General features: G+C 44.4%; 1 protein-coding gene and 1 long non-coding RNA gene across 2 annotated transcripts in view; one reads left to right on the top strand and one right to left on the bottom strand.

Annotated features, from left to right (window-relative positions):
• Spg7 (SPG7 matrix AAA peptidase subunit, paraplegin) overlaps positions 1-26,673 on the bottom strand; it is a 51,459-nt gene that overhangs the window by 8,984 nt on the left and 15,802 nt on the right. The window contains exon 2 of the mRNA XM_076430180.1: positions 14,290-14,389. Coding sequence (XP_076286295.1) covers positions 14,290-14,301 — 12 coding nt within the window. The 5' untranslated portion in view covers positions 14,302-14,389. The remainder of the gene's footprint in view (positions 1-14,289; positions 14,390-26,673) is intronic.
• Positions 6,767-14,740, top strand: LOC143212015 (uncharacterized). The gene is made up of 3 exons (XR_013009589.1): positions 6,767-7,578; positions 13,540-14,178; positions 14,276-14,740. It is a non-coding gene; the product is annotated as an uncharacterized LOC143212015 (long non-coding RNA).

Below are 26,673 nucleotides of genomic sequence, written 5' to 3'. Positions count from 1 at the left end.
TGTACGCGCCGCGGCACCTTCGAACTAGAGCCTTCTGCTCTGGTTCGCTCTTATTTTTTAATTTGAAAGAATCAGAGCCTTCTGCCTGATTTGCCTTTAATCCCCCGTGGATCGGAGACTTCTTCTCCGATTCACACCTTTTGCTCCGCGATAATTGCTCGACTTGCGTGCGTAATTTAGTATAATTCCATCGACTTGCGTGCGTTAGTTATTAAGATTGTATATCGTCGTTCTAAATATGTCGAGTAATTATTGCCGTAACGTCACTTTACTCGACTCGTATTTTTGACTCCGGCACAGCCTTCTGCTGTGTCGGACCTTGCTTGTATGTACCAGACCGATTGGAGCCGGTATTCGGCGTCGATACATTGAGTGGGGTGGTTCATTGAGACCTGTTCACTCGTATTGCCATTCTCTCTGTTCGTAATCCTACCCACGTTACCTCAATGCTTTGCGTTGCCTGGTGGCAGGTAGTTGGCAGAGAAATTCTCTGTTCGTCATCCTACCCACGTCATCTCAATGCATTGCGTTGCCTGGTGGCAGGTAGTTGGCAGAGAGATGGTGTTACGTTTGATCACTTCTCACTGTCCATTCCTCTTGGTGAGGACACGCCAGGTATCGGCTCTGACCGGAGCTGCACTGCAAGCATTGTACGCGCCGCGGCACCTTCGAACCAGAGCCTTCTGCTCTGGTTCGCTCTTATTTTTTACTTTGAAAGAATCAGAGCCTTCTGCCTGATTCGCCTTTGAACCCCCGTGGATCGGAGACTTCTTCTCCGATTCACACCTTTTGCTCCGCGATAATTGCTCGACTTGCGTGCGTAATTTAGTATAATTCCATCGACTTGCGTGCGTTAGTTATTAAGATTGTATATCGTCGTTCTAAATATGTCGAGTAATTATTGCCGTAACGTCACTTTACTCGACTCGTATTTTTGACTCCGGCACAGCCTTCTGCTGTGTCGGACCTTGCTTGTATGTACCAGACCGATTGGAGCCGGTATTCGGCGTCGATACATTGAGTGGGGTGGTTCATTGAGACCTGTTCACTCGTATTGCCATTCTCTCTGTTCGTAATCCTACCCACGTTACCTCAATGCTTTGCGTTGCCTGGTGGCAGGTAGTTGGCAGAGAAATTCTCTGTTCGTCATCCTACCCACGTCATCTCAATGCATTGCGTTGCCTGGTGGCAGGTAGTTGGCAGAGAGATGGTGTTACGTTTGATCACTTCTCACTGTCCATTCCTCTTGGTGAGGACACGTCAGGTATCGGCTCTGACCGGAGCTGCACTGCAAGCATTGTACGCGCCGCGGCACCTTCGAACTAGAGCCTTCTGCTCTGGTTCGCTCTTATTTTTCACTTTGAAAGAATCAGAGCCTTCTGCCTGATTTGCCTTTAATCCCCCGTGGATCGGAGACTTCTTCTCCGATTCACACCTTTTGCTCCGCGATAATTACTCGACATACATACTTGCGTAATTTAGTATAAGTCCGTTGTTGTAAGAAAGGGAGGCAGAAGGAATATTGCATTCGTTCTGACTCCCTTTCGGGTCTCTCGTGCAGCAACCTCCTCGTGGTGAGACCTGGGCAATCGGTATTAACTTCTATTTGTAAGAACTTTTAGTGTCTTATGAATAAAGGATAATATCGAGCTAATGGCTGCACATTTAATAAATATGTTGATTTTTCAATAAATTCTATTCCTATACCTATTGTCTTTCACAACATTTTGCAATTTTACCTTCCTTCAGATCAAAATATATGTATTATCCAAGCTGATTTGCCCCGGGCGTGAACAATGTCATATATCGTCTGATTCTATTTAGGTAAAGAGACGGGATAGTATTTCGTCGGTGATGGTATTATAAGGCAATTACAGAATGGGTAAATATACTATATCATTCTTCTTCTACTTGACGAGTATCTCGTCGTTGGTAGAACTTTTAGCGATGTGGTATTTCAGATCACTGTAAGTTCCACGTTATCCCCGCGCCTAGTCCCGTCCGCTTACTGGTCTCGCTGAATAGCACAGGTGTGGGGGCTGGCAGTCTTTAATAAAATCACGTCTGTGTCTAAGGGTGGATTTATAGTGGAGCAGCGAGGTGAGCTGTGCGGTGAAAAAAAAAGAAAATACATATGTACTTTTTCATTAGTATGTGTCGAAATGTTGTCACGATTGTTGGTTTGTTTTCACCGCGCCGCTATCATCGATGCTCGCAGCTCCACTATAAATCCACCCTTAGGTTCTCGTGGATCTAGTTCCGACATTTATCGTTCGTCAGCATAGCGGTCGCACGAAAGTTCCCAGCACAGTCCGTGTCACAGTCCACGGTCTACAGTTCTTATTACAAAATCTATGCAAATTCTACATGCAAAATCTTTGGGACAAAATAATCCTATGTGCAAAATTTTAGCTCAACCCGATTTGACCGACAGTCGAAAGTTCACTCTCACAAACTTATCGCATGTCGGTACCTAATTGTTTATCAGTTTCAGCGTTTTGTCAATACGGCGCTAAATGCTAATGGCGCTAAATCTACATTTTCGAAAATATCGCCACATTCAAATAATATGTTCTAATAAACTTAAATAAATAATTAAAAATGATTAGCTTTTCAAAAGAGAAAGACGACTCGCATCGACTTTTACATCAAATTAAATTGAAAAAATATAAATTGCACTGTCACCACCGCTAGGTGCCAGCAGTTGTACCAAATTCGCTTTAAAGCGAGGGTACGCGACTCTGTCGACTGCTAACAAAGTCACAATTTTATTTTCACGACACAGCATTATTACTTATCGATACCAAAATTCTAGGTGCCTCTGAATAAAACACAAAGATTTATACACGAACAGAACACCGCGTTCTCCATCGACAAATCCGAAACACAGCTTGGCTATTCGTTTGCTGCCACGTCGCAGCAGAAGGGTATCAAAGTAAATTCGATTATATGGATGCCATGACGTCACATCCGTTTATTTAGGACGAGCGTACGCTGCGACGAGCCCGAGTCACACCATTGCCTATCGCCTATCCCATCCGCGAGTTCCGAAGTGTTTCGAACTGAAATACATTTCTACAGTCCATGCGAACGCGCTATTACCGGAGAAACTTTTTAGCGCTTGAAGTTCAGTAATAGGCTGGGATTAGAATAGCTTCTGTTCGGAAAGTCGCATACCCGGTTAATTGCTCGACTTCCGCGCGTCGTAAAATTTTTAAAACGTTCGCGGAACTTCGCTAGAATCATTCGGGGACCAGATGTTTATTAGCCGTCGAAATGGGGGAAAACGCTTTAATACTATGAAAACTCGGAAATTGAACGCTCGCTTCCACGCGGCGAACAGAATTTTCCGATAAGATAGGCAGTGTGCGCGCGCGCGTTACATCATCGTAATCGCGTTACAACTACGAATCCGCGGTTCTCGCGGCCGTATAATGTACGGGCCCGGGGTATAGACTTCGCACTTTGTGTGTGCAACAATTGCCGGGTTTCATCGCCGCGGCTCGGCTGTGTGCATTATTTTTTTTCTTTTCTCTTTGCGGCTCCTATCTTCGCAATATGTAATATCAGCGCCGACATCAGAATGCTAAAACATCGTTGCACAGCGCGCGCGGGACAAATAAACATTTTTAAAACGGCCACCATGCGAGCGTGCGTCAAGCCCTACGGATCACCTCCATTACGGTGACGTACTAACCTCGTTCGTGCAGTTACGTTAATGCACCGATGTTCAAGCGATACACCGTATCGGCTACCCTTGGCAAACAGCACTCGATCGAACCAACTAATCGCCCCGATGTGATGGAAAAATTGCTCAAGTGCACCGCACTTCGTTTTCAACGCGAAACCATCGACATCGCTCGGAATGACCGCTTCTACATTTTTTTTAAGTCACAATCGTTCAAGTCGAGTAAAGACAGGGCCGGCCATCTGGGGGGTGCGGCGGATGCTATGCACCGGGGCCCCGCGATTGAGAGGGCCCCAACACGATCAAGAACTAAACTAATGTAATTATTCTGAAGTAATTAATGTATTAGCAAAAACAAAATCACGCATTAAATAAACATACATTAGTAATATACAGGGTGAGTCCGTAGAAACAGAACACCTAAATATCTACGTTACTTTTCGTTCAAGTCAAGTAAAGGGTGGAGAAACTGTTGCTGTTTTAAAGGTCCACTGTTTCTTCACGTTCATTGTTTACGCTTTCGTTTTTCAGTTCTCGGGTGTTACAGGTAACTAATGGTCTTCGAAGCTTGTCAAACGTGTCCTTGGGACTTTCGATTTCTGAGGCTTGCGTCGCTCTAACGAAATTTCTCTAGTCAACGACGTGTCGTGTTGTTATCAAGATAGTTTCTTTAAGATCTTGATTGATCATCGTTAGCTTCCTTCTTTTGTTTACTCGCGACCCACTTTGAACAATTATTTCGCTGATGGTAATTGCAGACATATCCATAGGTTTACGAAGACATTTTGAACGGAGTCTCCGTTAGAGAAACACCGTAACAGGACTAAAACTACAATGACAACAAACACTTGCTAAAACAGCAAGTTGTTATACAACATGAGGAGCTGAAAGATAGTATTCTAATCGGAGTTTAGGCGACCAAACGAGAAGAAAGGAGACAATCAACGAATTCAGCGAGTTCCCAGAGGCAAACAGGTGGAGTGCAACGCGAGACCTCGATTTATTATACTTGAACAGTATTGAATCTTCGCATAAAGGAGCCTCCTAGTCGAGTCGAGGCGAGGTTTTTACGCAAGTGCTCGCGCCGCGTGTTGGTGCGCTTTGCACGGATGCAGCCCGCGCGCATCGAGCATACTATGTATACGCGCGTTCTTTATTCGGAACGCGTGACCACGTGGAACGTGAGCACGCATACGACACCGCTGAATATTGGACGAAAGTCAAATCCATCTTGCATTATTTTAGCGTCCGCGGCGAGCGGTGAGCGGTGTATTACAGAAATACGCGTCCGTCCGCCCGTGCGATTTCTGCCTGCATTTTAATTACGCTGACGTAAGCACGCTCCGCGATATATGTATGTATGCGCGCAGTTTTCCTCGGCCGAGCCAGCTTTTTTGTCCTCGCGAACGTCTCCGCGCGCGATCGGCGCCTCCTTTCCGGTCGAAATTTCGATCGGGGGCCGTTTGCTTCGCCACGACACAAATTAAGTCAATCAATGGACAGTTCCATGCTGCAACTGACGCAAACATATCGAAATCATTTTTGAAAAATTGCTACACCACTGGTTTTCTCGTTTTCGAGGATGGTCAACTTCTGGCACAATTATTGAACTTTCAAAAATCTCTATAAAATTTGAATAATACAATTACTTTTAAAAAGTTAGCTGCGTTACACAATGCAAGAAGTTCGAATAGAATTTTCACGCATTTCTCTCTGTTTAATAAAGGATAAAAGGCATTTATTACGAGACTGCGGATTTTATGCATTTCTAACAAAAATTGGTACGTACAATTTAAAGCAGGGGACATATATTTAAAAAATTTAAGAACATCAACGTATTAGTTTCAGTTCAATAAAATAATTGAAACAAGAAAGAAATTTTTATGTAACCTCTGTGTCATGGAATCGACGTAGACATTTTTTATTCTGCATAAAGATCCGAAAGTCTTAACCGGTCAACTATCGGTGCTTTCACCTTAAATTTGATTGTACGATGTGATATTTCCAGTTTCACATTCGCGAAATGAAAAAATCGCTACTTCACTAACGGTTGTCCCGCGAACGAGAAGAGAAGTGTCCCGATGACTTCTCCTCCCACTGCGTCGTCCGTTAATTATTCAACCCGGTGGCGGTTAAACGTCGAATTATCTGCATGGAGGATCTTCAATGAATTCTTTCTTTGTCCGGGAGTAGCTTGATGTCTTCGCGTCGGTGTCTCTTGCATGTTCCGGGTCCGTGTCGACCGATTCGCGGGACCCTCGCGCTCGTAAATGCAATCGGCGGACAATCACGTCTCTACGATTGTCTACCGACGCAGGCCGATAGCGTTTTTGTTTACCCGCGATTGTATAACACGTAATCGCGAGGCAATTCTGCGTCGAGTGCGCCTCGCCGCGAGTAAACGCTGATTACCAGGGCCCGCTGTAGCCCGCTCCGGGCCGACGCGCCGCGATATGAGCTCTGTAATTGCGCTCGCGTTTTTTCCTCTGGCCGCCGAGCCGCAGTTCCAACGATTCCAGTCGTTAGCCCGTAGAGTGGATTGCTTTCGTTGCATGTATCGACAACGCGTGCCGCTTACCGAATCGATGCGCCGGCAACTATGCGAAAAAGAGCGAAAAATCTGCCGCACCGGCTTATTTTCAAATCGAAGGTTCCCCTAGATCGGTGGATCTTCGATCGAAACGCGGCGTAACCTGGTCCGTTTATGTCCGGATCGAAATTTCATTCTTGAATTTATTTCGTGTAAAGTAAAATCATTTCCACGTCCACCGTCGACTGAAATTAAGCGAATGTACTGATACGCAAAAATCGGGATTCCATCGTAGGACAAGGGGTTAATCCACGTTCCAGACTTAATTTCCCGGCAGCACAAGCTCTCCGTAGATTGCTTTAATCCTCCCAGATATGGCTCCAGATGAAACTCATTCGCGATTTACTCGCGCTGGCGGAATCCGCGAAAATATTGAAAATCAAGTGCCTGCGAGCACCGGTCCTCGTCGTCGCTACGGGCTCTGATTGTATTAATTATTTCCCTGTTGCGAGAGATACTTTCGTTCTCGGGTTTTACGAAGTATTGGATTTTTGTTCCACCGAGATCATATTAATATACATATGTATACATACATATACATACATGTACGCCGGATGAATTATGAAAGTATACTCGTTGAAGCAATGAGAGAGTTTAACGGCGAACTCGTTCGGAGTTAATTAATGCGAAATTTTGACGAGTAATAGGAGGCACGTTTTGGAGCGTTGAACGATTATAGCAGTCACTCAACTGCGGCGTAATGGAGCAATAAATGAAACCATTTTTGGAGAACGATAGTATCTGCGCAGCAGGGTGGTAAATAGTGTTGCGTAAGTTGGAATATCGTGCCATTTATTATCGCGCAGTGGCTTGACTATTTCGATGATGGCGGTAGTTTGTGATATCTCTGACGAGAACGAAGTTCCACCAAGCTATTTCATTTTGTTACAGTTCAACTATAATCACTGGAGAAAAATCAGTGAAATGTCAAACATGAGAAACACTCAAAGAATTTAAGAATATCGACACTATAAAGAGAAATCTGCATCTTGCGATTAACGCGAGAAATTTTTATTTTAAGATCCACAGTCTACTTATAGTTGACTTTGCAGTACAATGCGCTCTAGGCGTTAGGAAGCTATAGTTTTACGTAGAAGACAGTAAGCACCAGACATTGAGTGATTATAGTCACCGTTAGATACGGTAAACACTAATCGTTAAGCAATTATGGCCATCTTTAAGATCGAAAGAGTGAACGATTCTCAAATTCGACATCGACAATCCGAGAAGGAGAAATTGAGGGACACGAAGTAGGGGAGGGGGCAATTGCGATCGATTCATTAGAGAGCAACGAATAGAGGTAAGTGGAAAAATAGGAGCGACGAGTGGCGGAGCGGATTTTCCGCGAGGAGGAAAATTCTTGGACGAGGGACGCGAGTCGGTAAGCGCTGATGCAACACCGTTGGCAGCTGCACCGAATCCCTGCGTTCCGATATTCATCGCGAGCATTGGCACGCATCGCGGCGTTCTTATCCGACTGTACAGGGTGTTCGCACATATACCAAACATAAGAACTCAACAATAGAGGAAAAATTAGTAATATTCTTCGCGAGCTGAGTATTTAACCTTCCGTCGGGCGCAACTGATCTGAGAGGCACAGCGCGATCATTTAGGTACCTCTTGGGTACCTCGAAAACAGTCACCCTCACCCTTGGGGAGGGCCCAAAAGGGCGGCCCTACGAGTATAGACCTCACCAAGTGCACTATTTCCCTAATAGCAGTTGTATAAATGAATTTAATTAGGTGTTTTGTGATTGAAACACAAAATTTTCTGACTGAAACACGCTGCATGTTTTGTACATCGTACGAAAGCGTATGTCAACGTAGATTCAATCATGTGCAATGCGATGACCTTCGCAGTCGTACAAGGTCAGGATCGAAAGAAATACAAGTTACTAGCAAATACGAGCTATCCGCGTCTGGAGTATTCGTTGGAATGTAATTTGTATACAATACGAAAGCTTGTGTTGCGACGAACTCGTGCACATTCTACGCGATGACCTTCGCAGTCAAGCAAGGTCAAACGAAAATTTCTCCGTAGACTTTCCTCGTGAACGAGGAAAGATGCTAGTAATAGCGAGAGCACCCTGTATGTGCAACACGACGGAGCGCAGAAGGGGCGACAGAGAGAGACGAAAAGAGCGAGAGAGGTCGAGAAAGAAAAAGAGAAAGAGAAGAGAGAGAAGAGAGTGGGGGAGAGGATCGTGTGGAGAGGTCGCGGAGGCAGAAGACGGTGAATATCGGAACGCACCCTCGCTCGGAGGAAAAGATTCGAGTGCACACGGGCGTCGGCTTGTCTCAGTGCTTGGGTGAACGTTGAACGAGGAACGGGGGAACGGCGAACGGCGAGCGTGCCCGAATACTAGAATGTGCCCGTTTCCCGGCTGCCATCTTGCTTTTGCGTGATGTCACGGTGTGGCCTACTTCCGAGCACTCCACGTGCAAGGGTCGTCGACCCTGTCCTCCTCTAGCCCCCTATCGCCTAGAAACGAAATGCTCTAGCCCTCCCGTACCTCCGAGCCAACCAGCGACCGAGGATTCCTCTCTCCCACTTCCTCTCTCTCTCTTTCTCTTTCTCTTTCTCCTCTAGTGGCCTAACCACCGTTTCACCTTTTTCCTTTTCCTGAGTCCTCTTCCTGCACTGCTCCCTCTACCACCCTCTTCTTCCGAGTTCCCTTCTTACCTTCTTCCGTCCACTGCAATTTCTTCTTCTACGCTTTCCTCGGAACGTTCTTCCGTTCGTCCGTAAACAATTCACACCGCCCACCCATTTCCTCCCTCTCTTCCCACTCCTCCCTCTGCAGTCTATTAATTTATTTAGCGGATTGCCCTGCAAGACGCCGCTCCCCAGGAATTAACCCGCGATTCCAGAGCACCGGTTAACCCCTCGCGATGCAGTTTAATGTCTACGGAATTTAACCCTCCGCGAAATTATTACACTCTTCACTCTCTTTTCACTCGACTGTCCCCTTGGTCCGAGGCACCGTTAAAAATCATCATAATTCTACCAATTCCAGGATTCCGCTGTCATTCACAGGGGAGCGAGGGAGCGGTTCTACAATGTTCGAGACTTTCTAAGCTCCTCGTGATAGAGGGAACACGTGGCGGCGGTGGTCGATCGTCGCATCGTCGTCGTTGGTTCGTGGAAAAAGAGGCTACGCTTTCGTTTCTGAAAATTATTCTCGGCTCGGTCTCCCAGCGTGGTGTGGCGTGGCGTCTCGAGCCGAGAGAGCCGAGAACGCGGCCTGTGTTCTAATTAGGTCACGCACAGGTAGAGCCATTTTCATTACGCAGAGGACAGTCCCGTGGCTCTACCTGCCACCGCATTGTTATCATGATTTATGACGCGAGACGAGTTAACGGATCGAATTAGAACCGCGGAACACACGCGCCTCGTCTTGCCTCGCCTCTCCTCGTCCACGAAACAGAGGGAAAATTTTCCACGTCCGATCGAATGATTTTCATGTGGGCGGATGAGGGCCGCTATAGTCCGCACCTGCTTGCTGTGCTTGCTGTGTGCGCGCTCATGTCTCTCTCTCTCTCTCTCTCTCTCTCTCTCTCTCTCTCTCTCTCTCTCTGTGTGTGTGTGTGTCTCTCTCTCTCTCTCCCTACAGAAGAACGCCTTACATAACGAAACCAACGACCAAGACGGACCGTGCCAGCCCGACCGTGTCCATTGTTCGTTCTTTGGGTCATCCTTTGAACCCGGGGAACCCTCCAACAGAACCCTGTACCCGTTCGTTCCTCCAGTTACGTAACACTTCAATTAGCCTCCGAGAACCCGCAACCCTAATTCTTACGATTCCATCTCTCACGAGGCTCCGCTTCGCTTTCGGACAGAAGTTGACCCTGTCCTGCACTGTTTCTCCTTTTTGAGAATTCTATTTATCTCACCACTATTTTAGATTGCATCTATTCAATCTCGTCATAAATGCACCAAATCCGCAGTCCAGTCGTTAACCTTACCTTCAGTGGTTCTGAATGAGGCATGCAACGTTCCGGTCTCCCAATCGCTCCTGATGGAACTGCAAGTAAATTAATTGCTAGAAATGGATAATGTGATTCTGGCCCAACGCGTTATCCTCGTTCACGTAGCGTTCTGCACACGAGAAGTGCAGGTAAGAGTGCAGGTAAATAAAGATAAATAAAACAAGACAAATAAATAAATGGTTGAAGTCAGTGTCGACCGGCTGTGGGACGTATCTGGTCATTTTGATTCAACGTTCCCGTTAACTTTCTTCTTTACACGAGGCTCTCGAGTGGGGCCGCGCTTTAAAAAAAGGTCAAGACACTCAGAGATTCATGAGGACTCATCCCACGGGTCGCGCAGGTTGAGAAACTTCGGGTGTTGTTCCTCCACGCGACACGTGCGTGCTCCGTGATTTCTTTTTTCTTTTCGAGTGGGAACGTTGTGCTTCGCCTTTGTGTGTCGCTTTGTTTGGGAAATGTTGATACCGGCCCACGAAACAGATGCACCGAACACGTTGCACATAACGATGCAGCTTCGACACTTTTCGTGTTTATTAACGAGCCTTCGCGAAAATATTGTCCGCCGAACATCCAGCGTATACACGAAACACGTGACAATGCAGCTTTGGCACTTTTACTGCTTATTAACGAGTCGTTGAAAATATTGCGCATTGTACGGTTCACCGACTTTGTTTGGTGAAAGTCGATACTGTGTGCAGAACATGCAGCAAGTGCACAGCACGTAATAATTGTAGCTTTTTATCGTGTGCAATGATTCTTTGAAAGTATTGCACATTGTTCAGTTGACTGACTTTATTTGGTGAAAGCTGACGCTGACTGCGAAACGTGTGGCGAGTGCACAGCACGTAACATTGTAGCTGTTGGCAGTTTTATTGCATGTAATGGGTCTTAATAACATTGCAAATTTGATGGCTGACTAATTTTATTCGGTAAAAGTTGATACGTATTGTGTGCAGAACGTGCAGCAGGCGCGTGGAAACAATGTAGCTTTTAGAGTAGCGTGTATAATGAGCCTTCGGCTGCATTGCACGTTTTAAAGCTGTATACTTTAGCACAGCAATCGCAAACGCAAGGTTTTAGCAGTTCTAGAGCGCATTTCTGTGGGAAGCGTTTCCTATTCTGTGGATTCGTTCGTGCCAAATTGTTTATAGAAATGTCTGTATTCTATAAATTATAAAAATCTCAACTGTTATACTATTAGAAAACAGGTTCAATTTGATGTGCACAATGTAAAAAAGATTACATAGAACAAAAATGATCCGGGTTGAAACAAATATCTTGATTTCGGAGTTCAAATTGCTTCGAGTGCAATGGGTTAACAGAGTTATTAAAAAAATAGCCAGAAAATTCAAGACTAACGTTTCTGGTGCAAAAAAATTCTCAATCGTAGCTTGAACATTGAGCAATAAAGTGCACCAAACCGGGTTTGAAAATCTTTATAGGTTCTCCTAAAAAAAATTCTACAAGACACCCTTCGAGGCGGAGCTCTTGAAAAACGATGGGTGTTTCGAGGGTCGTTTTTCATGGATATTTATTTTGTTAGTAAAAAATGGTGATCAAGACGAAGAGTACAGTTTTCGCCCTTCTTCCCTGTCTGTCTTCGCGTGATTCCCAGTTGGTTTTCTAACGCGACAACTGTCTCCAACGGTCGTATAAATGCTCGCGCGCTCGTCCATCCACTTTTCCCAGCCGAGCGGAAGAATCCCAAAAAGAGGGTCAATGCTCGATTTATGGCGCTACTTTCAATCTTACTCGACGTGTCCTTTCCGTCGCCCCTTGCTCCCTTCTCTTCCTCCGCGCGCGAGTTTCTTCGTGTCGGAAGTTTGTAATCAACGTGGATTACAAAGTCATTTTCACCGTTTGTTTATGTCACGTACGCGCAAAGTGACCAATGGAAGCTTAGTAGGAAAGGGGTGGCTGCCCTTAAAGTTTCTAATTACCTGCTGCACCCCCGCAACTCAATTAACCTCAGAGACCACAGCTTCAGTTTTTTGAAAAGAATAAAATTAAATCTGTTTGTTTTGGGGTCCTTCCCTCGTAGGAGGGAATAATATTAGTATTAATAATAATAGTATTTGAGCGTTAATATTATTTAATGAATTTTATTGAATAGTTAATGTTATTGAATAATTAATATTAATTGAGGAGTTAATATTATAGCTTTGGATAGAATTAATAATATTTGAGGGTTAATATTGTTTATATATTGTAGAATTAATATTATTTAATGGATTTATATTATTTGTATTGTATTTAGTATTGAATAGTTATTTAGATTTAATGTAATAATAAGGCTTAATATTATGAAGGGTGTAATATTAAGGTTTCATTTTAAATGTTTTGAAAATTATATATTATATAATAAGTTGGAAAATTTATATTAATTTCATATATGTTTAATGAAACTAAAAATAAGGGATTTTTACTTAGGTAAAAATTATCTCTCGAATTAATAATAATAACTTGATTTTTGCATTAAAAAGACTAAATAATAAAAAAATGAGGAAGCTTTTTTAGGATTAAAAATTATGAAAAATTAATTTTATGTGGAGATTTTATTGAAAAGTAAATTAGATTAGACCTTAAATCAGACGTTACCTTGCGAGGGTGAACACAGTGGAGATCTCAACCGACCTTTTCAAGAAAAATTGCGACCTATTTTCGAAAAATAATTATGTAGAGAAGAAGAACTCGAGAAAATTGTTATTGAAGGTTCCCAACAAATTGACAGGCATGTTTAAAATCTTTGCGTCTTACGTATAAAGAAACCACGGATGTTGATGCGACCGAAGCAAGGAAACTTGATGCTTTAATCAAGTTTAGCGGTGCACACCCAATAAGCAAACAAACATCTGCGAATTTTGCGCTAACATCCGCGGCCTGCTTGCGAACTGTTCAACGCCCCGAGGTTTTCTCTGAAAAGTGAGTTTTCGAGTCCGACAAACTTCTTTTCTGTGTGCTTGCTTGTCTAGAAGCGAGCGTTTCTTTTACTGTAATTATGTGTTAAGGTCGAAGCAGGTTCGCTAATAATAGACTGCGGATGTCTATGCAAATTTCCGCGTTTGCAGATGGTCCCTGAGGAACAGGAATATAATTATAGTCTCGAGAATAAAATCTCAGTCTTCTCGCTGGTGCATATATTCTATAAATTTCCTCAAAAAATTTTGTTTCAACCTTTATTTTCAATTCTCCCGTTCTGAAAAACTTTCGGTCTGCGAATATGAATGCTGCTTTTTCGAGGCTTCCTTCACTTTCGAACTTTTAATTTCAGAGCTTGGCGAAACGGGAAAATTCAAAAATAGAAGGATGAAAATTTTCTGATTTCAATAAACGAGAGATTGAAACTTATTCCTGGCTCTGTAGACGAACAGGAAGCTCGACGATCGATCGAGTACGTTTCCCCGAGGCTTCCTTTAAATATTCACGAGAAATATATAATTAAAAAGGCAAGGCTGTACAAATTGAAAGTATAGACCGACTTGTAGCTTCAATGAATGAGCAATTGAAGCACATTCGTGTGCCACCGTTCGGCGATCGATTGTTGCGGGAACAGCGGGATTTTGTTGAATAAACATCAACACAATCGACCAACATTAATGATAAACGATCTTATTATTTGCGTGTAGGGTGCTCGGCAACAGGTGGGAGAAGATTGGACATTCCCTGCTGCAATTGGACGACATCTGTCCTTCGCCGTGTTCGCGATTGCCAGTCGCGAAAATATCTCCGCGATAGTTATAGACTTAATGTCTGCCAGGACGACGCGAGCGCGCAACACACTCTAAAAATACATGCCGATGATTCAGCTTTATAAATGGTATCGATAAGAATTAATTCGTCGAAATTGTCGAACGCCAGAAATAAGGATCTAATCGTCCCGGGAAAAACAATACTATCTTATCGTGACCCGGTAAATATTTATGTGACAATTCAGAAGTCAATGTAGATCGCCGATTACGTAGGAAATATTGCAAAAAGAAATGTTCGCAGCGTTGATTTTTTTAAAGTTCAAGGATCTCACCTCGATGGGCATTTGCAGTCGGACGAAGGTGCATGCGTCTTCTGTTCGATCAGTTTCTTTTTCTTCATTAATGGGTAATGCGTGTTCAGCCGATCGTTACCTGGAAAACCCATAAATGTTGTTCGAGTATAATCATTGTAGTTAATCTTGTATTATCACTCAAAATGTTAAACGTAATGGACTTTGTAAATAATTAAATGTCGGTGCTCTGACGTATCGAAACATCTTTGTTATTATTATCCACTAGCTTCTCACCCCTGACGACGAAAAGGATACGAACGATTCGGACGCAACCCTCGTAAGGACGCTCTTGAGGATTCGATGTCAGAGTAATTACTATGAAAAATTCTCGGCTGATATAATTGAATTACTGGCCGTGGCCAGTTCCATTAGAACCGCCGCGAACGAAACGAAACGTAACGAAACGAAAAATGTTTCGCTGTCGAAGAGCGGGGCGAAGGCGGCGGGAATGTAATTGCGATTGGGTATCCAGTATATCCCGCATCGATCGAGGCTGCAGTTCGTAAACTAACCGGCGCGCGGCGGGTTCCAGGTCACTGGGTCAACCCTGCCATCGATCCAGCCCCACTATTGAAAATTCAGCCGCCTAGTGAGCGGCGAGGGCGAGGACGAGGACGAGGACGAGTCTTCGTATCTATTGGGTGGCTGCTGAAGTTTCCGCAATCTTTCCGAAAATTAACGAATCCCATCATCCTACCACCAAATAACATCCATGACAAAATTCCCATTTGATCACACGCAATCTAAAAAAAAATTCACTGCTCTACGACCTCTAGTTTCCGAGGTACGTCAAGAAATGTATTTCAACCCTTAACTTTCAGAGCTGTACAGAGAGACCCCTTCGCGATGGCTGGTAAAAACAATACCCGTGGAATGTTTAGCTAAGAAAATGGCTATTTTTACACCGTTTTGTTGCACCCCTTCATCGGCCGTTTATTAATTTATTTAGCAAATTATTGTGAAGGTTCGTAAGAATCGTTCTCAACCCCCACATAATTGAGAGAACCGCGAACTGTGTATGATTTCATCAGAATTTTTGGAGCCACCCAATAGATTCGGCCCTTTCGATCAGTCCCCACCCCTTGCGCTGTCTGCGTCTTTGTTGCTTCAACGATCTAGCTGGCCGATACTAATTATTTACGAGTCGACCGCCACGGGAAACTCACCCCCGCAGACTACGGATATTTCCGTAACGAGCCGACGCCGTTCGAATTTGACTGGCTATTTGCGCCTCCTCTCCCACGAATATTTCTGTAAACGAACAGCGAAACGAGGGAAGTACTGTTTTCAAAAAATTTCTGCTCTTGCCCCCTTAACCTGATGACCCGGCCCCGCTTCCAACACCTGCTCCCATTAATTTTTACAGGACTCTATTATTGCCCGGAACGTTCACGAACGTTCCACCAAATTTCTGAATTCTAAAATCTAGATTCTAGATTCTTTCCGTAATAATTAAGCGACTTCACAAAAGGAGGAGGTTACTCAATTCGATCTGTATGTGCCTTTTTTTGTTTTTATCGCTTTTTTTCTATGTATGTTCACCGATTACTCCGAGATGGATGGACCAATAAGGACGAAACCTTCTGCATTTTGTAGGATATGTCTCCCGATTGGTCCCTTGAAAGCAAATTTTGCATTTTTTTGCAAACCATCCTACGGTGTTCTACTAATGCTCGTTCCACTAAAAAGAGTGAAATAAACAAATTCCATAAAAAGAAATTAAACCGACTTCGAAAAAACGCACTAAAAAGTATGAAATAATTTCCATCTAATTTATGTGAATGCACACGAACTTAGATACAATACAATATTTTCGGAGGCGGCGCAAAATTGAAAATTTTCGACACTGGAAATTACGAAAATCCTTAAATTCTCCTACATGCTTTCACATATGAATGTATCTTCTCTTCCCATCTACCGATTTCCAAGTCTATCATATTCCAATGAAATCATAATAAGCGACATCTGTCATTTGGAAAATTTTCAATTTTGTTCGTGTGTATTCGCATAAATTAAATGGAAATTATTTCATACTTTTCAGTGCATTTTTTTAGTGCGTTTTTTCGAGGTCGGTTTAATTTTTTTTTACTAAGTCTTTGCCTGCACCAAATGCATAAAACGTATACATATGTATACAGTCCGCATTCGAACCGCGTCAAAACTCAATTGCACCAAAGTCGAAGTCAACGACGGAGAATAAGTACTTCCAGGCAATAATATCTTGAAAGTGAACTGTCTCGGCGTGATTTATGTGCTTTTGTCTCCTAATGACAGATTTATGGAACAATATTTCGTGCTCGGTTATGGCCCCCTCCCGCAGCACACCGTCGAAGAAACAGTTCGTTCATTCTCGATCTTTTAGCAGAATTTCTATTTCGTTCGCCGGTCGCAGTATTTCACGATCGCGGCGGAAAACGATGGTTTTTTTTCGTTTTTGCAAACCGTCAAGCTTGTAACAGCAGAAACGCATAGCAACGCCGGACTTTCGCCATTCATTTCGATGAATGAGGTCGCTAACCACGCGATTGGCTGCGTTTTGCATCGATCCGCAACTTTTTGCGAGAATGTCCGAAACCGAGCTCGGGGCTGCATTCATATGTATACATATACAACGAACGTGAAACCCCAAACCCCGGAATAAACTATGGAAATGTGTCGCCACTCTTTATGGAGCCAAGATTAATTACATCGTAAAGCGATATTTAACTTTTACGCGCAAAAGTAAAAGTAGTATACATCGTACACTTCGAATTCAATTTAATACGCTGGCTGCCGGTGTGTATCACAGTCTTCATAGTTGTGTATCCTTTCACGAAACATGAAAGAAAATATCACGTCAATTTGAACGCCTCTAGAAACTCTGAGAAATTTTTCACGAGAATGAATGTACCATGGATTTGAAGATTGAGCCTTCCTCTTTGCAACGACACCTCAAAATTGGCTATACGATTTTTTTTCACCGACCTATTGCACTTTCAATGAAGAGTGCACCGCAGAATTTGCATCGATATAAGCGGTCGAACTTGGTCCACTGTTTTGCTTCATAAAACAGTGTGCAAATCTGCGTTGGATTCAGTCGCAGAAAACATTTTTCAAAGTCTTCAGATACGTTTGAACTTGTAGCATTTTCGAGAAGGAGTAGATCTTCGGTTCACCACCTGCTGTATCACGTAGAAACGTTTTAAAGAGGAAAGAACGGGTGGATTGCGAAAGAGGAGGGTTGGAGCTTTAAAACGAGTCCCGGTTTATAGTTTTACGGTTCGTTTTTACGATATCGTAACAGTTCGAATATCGTAACGAGCGTGTTAATGCCCCAGGAAGAAAATGAACGCGCCGATTGAAATGTCGATTCGAAAGGAAGCAGGGAGAACTCGAGAGATAAAGACATCGATTGCGAAAGGAGAGCGCGCGCGAGCGCGTTCGCCAAAATGTCAAGATCGAGGCTCTATCGAGCGAGAAAATCGATCTCGCCGGTGTAAGTCTGCCCGTTACCTCCGCGGCCGCTGACAAGCCAAGGTTTGACGTAACACACCGGCAAATATCCAGCTAAGAATAGTGAAATTCCGATGGCACTTGCTCATCCCCGGTTACATAATTGCAGAAAAATCGGAAGCCAGCGGAAACGGTGACTGGCAAGCAGAGAGATACCGAGCCTTGGCAACGCCAATGTCGAATTCTGTCCTGTCCTTCGCGTCCATATTATTATTACTACCGCCTTGCGTCACGGCCTCGGACAAGCGTCACTTTAAATACCAAATTTCGCTTATTTTCTACCGTACACATAATGTTTAGCTTTCGCGAAATTGAGTCATTCCGACGAGCATCGAAACTGTGACAGCGAGCATCGTTTATAAAACATCTGCTTCCTGCGTGCGCAAGAACGAACACAGGCTTTTATTATCTTTTTGGAGCTTGCTGTTGCAGGCGTCGGAGATTGAGAAATGAAATGTGTACTAATAACTAGAGTGCGGATCTTTATGCATATTTAATGTGACCATACGTCCCGCTTTTAGGTAGTCTGTCCCATTGTCCCCAAGCAAATCTTCGGGACGCCGAAATGTCCCGTTTTCACAAAGAGAGCAACCCACGGTAACAATTTCAAAAAAGGACGCGAAAAATCGAAAAATCATCCGACGGTAGCGTCTCTACTCTAGCCTAGGACATGCCGATAAGTCTCACACATTGTAAGTCGACAGAAGCCTGGTATAGTTCGCTCGCTCCTCGGTTGCGAGAGTACATACACTGAAGAGTTCGTTCTTCAGAAAAATATAAGACCACATCGATTATTTATCTTCACGTGTTCATCCCTGTTTTTTTCATCAGTAAATAGAAACTACATATAAAGAAATATGCGTTTTCTCCAGTACACGTACTATTACCTAAAAATTAATAGATGTCCCGTTTTGAGGAAAGAAATAAATGGTCGCGTTGTGCATATTTGATATTGAAATTAAGGAGTTGAAAGATTTCATCATCTGTTATCACAAGCTTTAGATGTCCCTGTGGACATTTTTCAATTAGTTGTCCAAAAATGCGGAGGATCGCAGCGGTTTCCGTGGATTTTGGGAGGAGGATACAGGGTCCTGGCCAGGACGAAACGCACGGGCACACTGGATCCTGGAAGGGTAGTAGGAAGCACGTTTTCGAGGCCCGAAGCATGCGCGAGAGCAGTCGTTGGGGTGAATCCGGGGCTCGATTCCCTTTGCCCCATTGAAATCCAGCCCCCTCGAGCACCCCTCGTCCCTCTATTGAGCCCGTTCCCTTCCAGGAGGCAGGTGGCATCAGGGGTGAGACGATCGGGCGTTGAAGGGAGGCGAGGGGATACGAGGGGGATGAAGCGAAAACAGTGGGAAGAACCGGGAACAGAGAGACGAGCAACAGTAAATTGTTATTCCCGCAAACAAAACGATCCCGGCGACACTTCGACAGGAAAAACACCGAATTCGAACGATTTTAACCTGGTCGACCATTCGCGACTCCACATGCATCCCCAAACTGACGTGAGTTTAAAATGGTTGGTCAAAATGTGACGACGAAAAGAATGAACGTTACACGCGAAGAAAGTTGATCCGTGTATTCGGCGTTTGGGAATGGAAAATGCATTCAAGTCATTCGTTATTTATTTTCTGTGTTTAGTAGACATTCTATATATTTTAATAATCGTGTATTCCTCGGCATAACAGTACACATTTCGATGGAATCGTCAGTTTTCCGAGTTTCATCGAAATCTACACGAGTCTGGGATCATAGTGCAAGGGTTCGATCATGGTTAAAAAGGAACTGAATTCCAAAATAGAAGAAGTTTAATCGCATCGACCCGCGAACGTTCGAAATACACGGAATCCGCCGACCGGTAGCAATCGCGCGATGCAGGTCCTGAAAAATGCAGATATCCGTGCAGAATTCGCGGTTCATAGGAAGAAGATCTCGGTGCATGTATCTCTGGTCGGCGATCGAACGCGGCCGATTGTTCTTCGGCTTAGCCCGACCGATAATTTCTGCCTGACGACAGCGTCGACAATTAGAGACTGCGCCCCGCGGAAAAGCGGGACGAAATGTTCCGTAACAAGCTCGACAATGGGGGTTGCACGGCAATGGTGGGAGGGGTTGTAGAGGGGGGTATAAGAATCGTAGGGGTAGCGAGAAGAGAAGAGAGACGAGAGAAGGCCACGAGCACCGTGGACAAGGGTGCGAGCGAGCTCGAGTCTCTCGAACGGGAGAGGAGAATCGTGTGGAAGAGCAAACTGAGAGAGAGGGAGAGAGAGAGAGAGAGTAGAAGGGAGGAGGGGAGAGTGTGGTGGAAGGAGAGGAGAAGAGAAGAGAAGAGAGGAGCAAACCAGGGCGCGCAAGTATTGATCCCGTGCCGGCGGGTAGTTGACACATTTACCAAAAGCTTCGCGTGGTCTAGTTTCGGTCTCTGAGGTCGCGGGAGAGGAGCGGCGAAGGAAATAAACCGCGCGCGCGTCTTTTTCCCCCCGTTGTTGAATTTTCCACGAGGCCGGCCGACCTACATTCCGATTAATTAAAGCCTCAATTGCGATTGATTTCAACGGCGGCGTCGGCGGCTGCGGCGATGACGGCCACACAACCGAATATCGCCGCCCATCCGAGCCAGATTTATCGGCCTGCTGCCCTGCCGGAACGGGGACACGGGAAGAATGCGAACTTCCGAGCCTGACAAGGGACTCGGCCTAACGCTATACCTATCCCGATCGAATGATAAGCTTCTTTGTCTCTCGCGATCAGCGACATTGTGAAGACGCTTCCCTCGAAAGTGGTCGAATACATATTACATTATTAAAACCGCTCGAACTATCGATAATCAATTTTGATCATTAGTCTGCGAATCTTTGTGCAAAATGAAAATTCTCTGCACCCATTGCCAGACGCTCTGGAACCTTTTTAAACATTGAAAATTACGTATTGATGCGCTCAAATTTCTTCCACTGTTTTCTCTTATAAATGCATAAAATCTACAGTCTACATATTAAACATGAATTCACGAGCCACTCTGAGTAACGTGGTGCAATTCTTTTTGTCAGAACCACTTTTCTAAAAAAGATTTGTTTTGTAACAGTAGCGTATATGCTCTTGTGTGAGACTAGAAAGATTGAGACCACCACAGCATTTTAACAGCGAAGGTGAGCAACGAATCAAGTGCTGGTGGCGAACGTGCTAAAAATGGAAAATATTTTTCTGCAAACTGTATCCTACATCATTAAAATCAGCGGATTATACTTAAGCGATGTATGCTACATGTAATAGCATCGGCTCTCTCTCTCTCTCTCTCTCTCTCTCTCTCGCTCTCGCTCTCTGTACGAGAGGTATGTTTTTCTCTTCTTTAATGAGACGGTTTTTAGTGGTAGGAGGAAATTGCATGGAGAAATGTACGTAATTTTTGTATATGTACGTGAAATGCTGAGGCTTTCTTGCGAAGTTTCTATTAAACGCGCGACGTATACCCCTCTCGAAATGCTAGCAGGGATACGGAAGAAATCTCATTAACTAGCCTCGCGTAAATTAGAGCGCGTTGCATGAAATTAATTGTATCTTCGTGCCAGCTACAAGGTGGTGGGCGTCGTAAATATACGATATTATTTATGATCGTTTTAGCATCTTATGTTTGATTTATGTTTTCGCTGTTGTCGTTAGAATTTGGTCTTGTTATACAATACCTGGACAAGAATATTGCGGAAAAACAAACTTTTTTCAAATTTTACACACGTATAACGTATTTAGAAATAAAACTTATAGATATGGTCAAAAAATTGACGACTCTAAATGCGAACACCCCATTAACTAACAATTTAGATTACAGTCGAAGTCAATTGACCTGCGATAAGACATATTTATGTACGTTTCGAAACCGAGTGGTTCTCAATGAATATCGCACGGCTCGGTATATCTTAGCGACCAGGTAACACACTTCGCTATTCCTTTGACAATTGTTCGTGTTCTTCTAAAAATGTTAGAACAAAAACTGGCTGCAGTACTAGTGCTTTAAAGTGACTCGTACATATGACTGCCGAGATAAGGCTCGGCAAAAGCATTTTTAGTCTACTTCGCTTGCCTTTTATCGTCTCGAGAAATAGGTCACACATTTAACTGGTAGCCGACACAGAATGTGGAACGAAAGGGATAGGAGGATTCCCGCAACGGCGAGACAGAAAATGGATGCATTTTGAAAAGAAAGGGCACAGGACAAGGTCCGTGATAAATCGTGTTTCGGGTGGACCCTGGGGAAGGTTCTCGACCGGCAGATCCCGAACTATCACCGTGTCAGACCGCCTTCTCCGTCACGTTAACACGTGCCTGCAGTCCTCCCACGGTTTTGCCAACCAATAGAAACACGCACTCTCCTGAAAACGCGAAATCCCAGGTCGGCAGATCGAACCTCTCCGCGTAAAGGAGGCCTCGAAGCGTCTCCCTGAAACCGAACGAAACCAAGTCAGATTCCGTGAAAGGATGCGCTCGTTCGTTTAACCCTCCGACAATCGCTCCCCGGTAGCTTTTGTAGGACTCCTTCCATCTCCTTCTCTGTCTATCGCTTCACGTTTCTCTTCGTTCCGTTCCAGCCGCGGTGAAACCGGGTCGAGCTTTTCTGGGACGCTTCTGTTTCCGAAAGTTCAAACACGAAGAAGGGATTACGCAAATATACGAGCCTCTATGATTAGATAGCGGATCGGCCATACCAACGAGAGCCGGTAGTCGACGACGACGACGCGTGGTGTATATTTACTGCCGCTATCGCATTAAAACTGCCCACTCCGAGAGACTGCCGCAGATATTTTATCGCGATTAATTCTTCCTTTCGTGGTCTCCAGAGCCGATAACGGGCCCGCTCTCTGCGTATATCGTGCCGTGGAATCGCGGATTTCGAGGGAACTTTTCCACTTTGGCGATCGAACGTCGCGTGGAAACCTCGACCATCGGGCGAACTGTACCGAGAAAATGTGCAATTTAAAACGGCAAAAGCATTAAAAAGAAATGAGACTCCAATTTGTTGCAGTTCAGGTATACAAGATTTTCTATTTCGCATAAAGATCCGCTGTCTCTTCAGCCAGAATCGATTCAAGAGCGCCTCCGTCGAGGAAAACGAACAGAGAAATCGGTGAAACAAAATGCTAAAGGTCCTCGCGAGAAGAATACTGCGCCAACGCGAGGTTGCTTCGGATAAACTATGTCAGGGATGCTGCGGCAGAGCCCGACTCGGATAGAAGAGTTCGTTAGAGTAGGCGATCCACCCCCGAGTTAATTCTCATTGAATTAGTTTGTGCAAGCCTGGACCGATGGCCGAGGAGGATGGTCTCGCGGAACAATAGAAGCGGAGAAACGAGTGACATAAGATGAGCAGCGCCGAGAGAATAGTCGCTCTCCGCCGCTGGCCTCGCTCTAGAATCGCTCTAGATCGGCGTCTAGGGGCCGGCGGGGCCACGGGGGGCCAAACGGGGGTCGGTCGAACGAGTGGGTGGTGAGAGAGGGGGGACGAGAGGGGGGCTGAGGTCAGCAGTACAACGCTGTAGCTGCTGTACCAGCTCAATACCAGTTCTGACCCATTTGGCAGTGTTCCCGAGTTCAAGCCACGGGATTTCCCCGTATGAGATCACCAATTCAATTTTTCCACTTCTTCTCCTGCACCCTCCTACACACCCCTAATCTCTCTTTCTTACCACCCTCTCTCTATTCTCCTTCCTTCATCCGGATCTCCCAAACAATGCTTATCGCGGTCCCCCGTAAGTCATGCGCCCTGCAACGCCGTGGGAAAATGATCGGCTGCGTTGAGTTATCCGTGACCAGCCGAAACGGGGTCGAAAGATGGATCGGGCAAATTATGCTTTAATCAGCGTGCAACTCCGCTCAATTGTACCGGCGAAATTAAATATACATGGGCTGGCTCGTGTCCAAATCCTCGGGAATTAATTGTCTTCTCCATAAAATTACAATTTCGTTTCGCTGCGACGTGCTCTCGAGCATCTTGCATCCCATCCTAATTCCCAAGCACGTACACATCATTTTGTAAATTGTTTGAAATAGACCGAAATAGATTTTACGCGTTTACGAGAGCAATGGAAGTGTGAAATTTTTGACGACCACTACGGGTGAGTATAATATTATACAGAAACTCGTATGAACAAGGCACCTTTCGCGGCGATGGTGACACTGTCCGCGGGTTAGCACAATATTAACCCTTTGCACTCGAAGCAATTTGAACTCCAAAATCAAGATATTTGTTTCAACCCAGGTGTCATTTTTGTTCTATGTAATCTTTTTTACATTGTGCACACGAAGTTGAATTTGTTTTCTTATATAACAGTTGAGCTTTTTACAATTTATAGAATACAGACAAATTGAAGAACGTTAAAACTGTTTTGAATAATGGTATGAACAATTTTTAGTGGCGTCTCAGACTCGCCATTCGAGTGCAAAGGGTTAATACAGAAATTCGAACAGTCAAGGTGTGTCTCCCTCAATGGCAGCTAGAGAAGCGAGATACGATTGTGCAGCTACAGAACTAGCGTGCTGAGGTTGCTATAGCGTTGTCGTTACGTCCGCTCCGATGTCCTTACTTCTATGCACGCTTTCGCAACGGAACAAATGGCAATTATCGGAGTACACGTATGTACACTCGAAGTTAACGATACACGGTGATATACGCGTGCACGACGCGACGGCCCCGAAATGAATTGAGCCGAATGGAACACATTCGGTCGAGAAACGGGTCCCGTGCATCCTGCACACTTTCCAAGGATCACGTAAGCCAAACTTGCCCATTTCACTGGAAATTTGAGCAAACATTAGAAGCGCCATTACCGTGTGTTATGAAACTTTCATCTATATATATAAAAGCGAAGTCCTGACTCACCTATCAACGCCCAGGCTAAACCCTTGGACTTAGAAAGCTGAAATTTTGCACAGAGGTTTCCCTTATGATCTATACAAGGGATAAGAAAGGATATTTTGAAATTCAATCCCCAAGGGGGTGAAAAGGGGTTGCAACGTTTGTATGAGGAATATTTTGTTCGTGGTCGGATTTGCTTGAAACTTGGTCCAAATGCTCTTTGATATAATTAATCAAACACCTGTTTCGGCATTTTAAAAAATTGATCCCCTAAGAGGGTGAAAAGGGGTTGCAACGTTTGTATGAGGAATATTTTGTTCGTAGTCGGATTTACTTCATACGTGGTCTTAATGCTCTTTGATATAATTAATCAAACACCTGTTTCGGCATTTCAAAAAATTCAACCCCCGGAGAGGGTGAAAAGGGGTTGCAACCTTTGTATGAGGAATACTTTGTACGTAGTCGGATTTACTTCATAATTGGTCTCAATGCTCTTTGATACAAATAATCAAACACCTGTTTCGGCATTTTTAAAAATTGATCCCCTAAGAGGGTGAAAAGGGGTTTTGAAATCTAAGATGGCGGCATGACATAAAATTAAAACTCTATAGGGGTGAATGGGGGGTTAAAAGGTTTTATAGAGAAACAATATTAATTTCCAAGGGCATTAAACGGTTTTCTGTGCGAGCGAAGCCGCGGGAAAAAGCTAGTTTCCCATAAATTCGAAATGATCCATTCGGAACCCGACAGGATCGTGAAGTCCTGGAGAGTCGTGCAGTATACATATGTTGAGGCCATGCTTTATGTGCAGTTTTTAATATTAGAGTGACCGACGGTGAAACAGAATGTTTAATGACAATATTGTTGATTTATTCGTAACGTGATAAAACCGCTTGCTTGATTGAAAAGACCTATGTGTGTCTTCTTTTACCATTAAGGAAACCGTATGCAATTTCATGGCCATCGGGGAAGACGTATATCTCGAAACTGGAGTTTCCGTTTTAATTAGCGGTGGTTCTGCGTCCGAGAATCAATGGGAGGCTTGTCTTTATGATCCCGATGGATTCGCCGTGTCAAGGTATATCGTAGGAACTATGGATCGGCTAGCGCACGCGACTATATTCGTTCGATTCGAAAGCACTGTAGGATCGGGACAGCGGTAATTCTATATCTCTCTTTATTACCGCCATTAACGATTCCGGTTCGTTAACGGGCGAAGGACTTCCCGAAAAACGCGTCGCAAAAGAGGAAACGTTGAATGGTATTCTTGGATGGTAGTTAATGGCGCCGCAGGGACATCAATCTTGCTGTTTAATTTATCAACGGTGTCTGGTAATTGTGCGGTTTCGGCGTGAAAAGCTGCACAGTGATGTAGGTCATGGCATTGTTTCTCTCTGGCACGCCATAGCCTTTTTCGCGCGAGCGCGCGTCCCGGCCGACTATAATTGCCCGTCCGCGACGACAAAGTACCCGGCGGATCGAGCGAAATTTCATTAACTTTTCATTCGACGTAAAAGAAAAAATATACAATACATATAATCCGGGCCCGCGTTGCCGTCCGACTAAATAGCCTTTCGGTTATCTCGCGTACCCGCGTGCTTTGCGCTTTCCGTTGCTCCCCGGAGCTTCGTCCGTTTAATTCCTGCCTGTAGCCTTTGCGTTAAGCAATAAAACGCGAGCACGGAATATTAATAAATCCGCGTTCCAGTTTACAAACTACCCTGCTACACTGTAACATTGTAACGCGGAAAGAAATGGGTCAGCGTTTGACCGGAAAATGGCACGAGCAATTGTTGATTGTCTACTATATTATTTAAACAAATCGACCTTTTGTTAATCAATGTCAAATATGCTGTTTGGATTGCCAAATACAAAATTTAGCAAATTACACGATATTTTATCTGCTTCTCTGTACGAAATGGGCGTGGCCTCGCGGCTCTCAATTACTGAAATGAATACCGGTCGCGTGAAGAATCAGATAACATGATTCTCAATTAAATCTCAATCTCATCCCCAATTAAAAT

This window comes from Lasioglossum baleicum, chromosome 9, assembly GCF_051020765.1.
Source record: "Lasioglossum baleicum chromosome 9, iyLasBale1, whole genome shotgun sequence".
NCBI classification, from domain to species: Eukaryota; Metazoa; Arthropoda; class Insecta; order Hymenoptera; family Halictidae; genus Lasioglossum; species Lasioglossum baleicum.
Note: the sequence above shows the minus strand (reverse complement) of the source record. Positions and strands in the feature narration are given on the sequence as shown.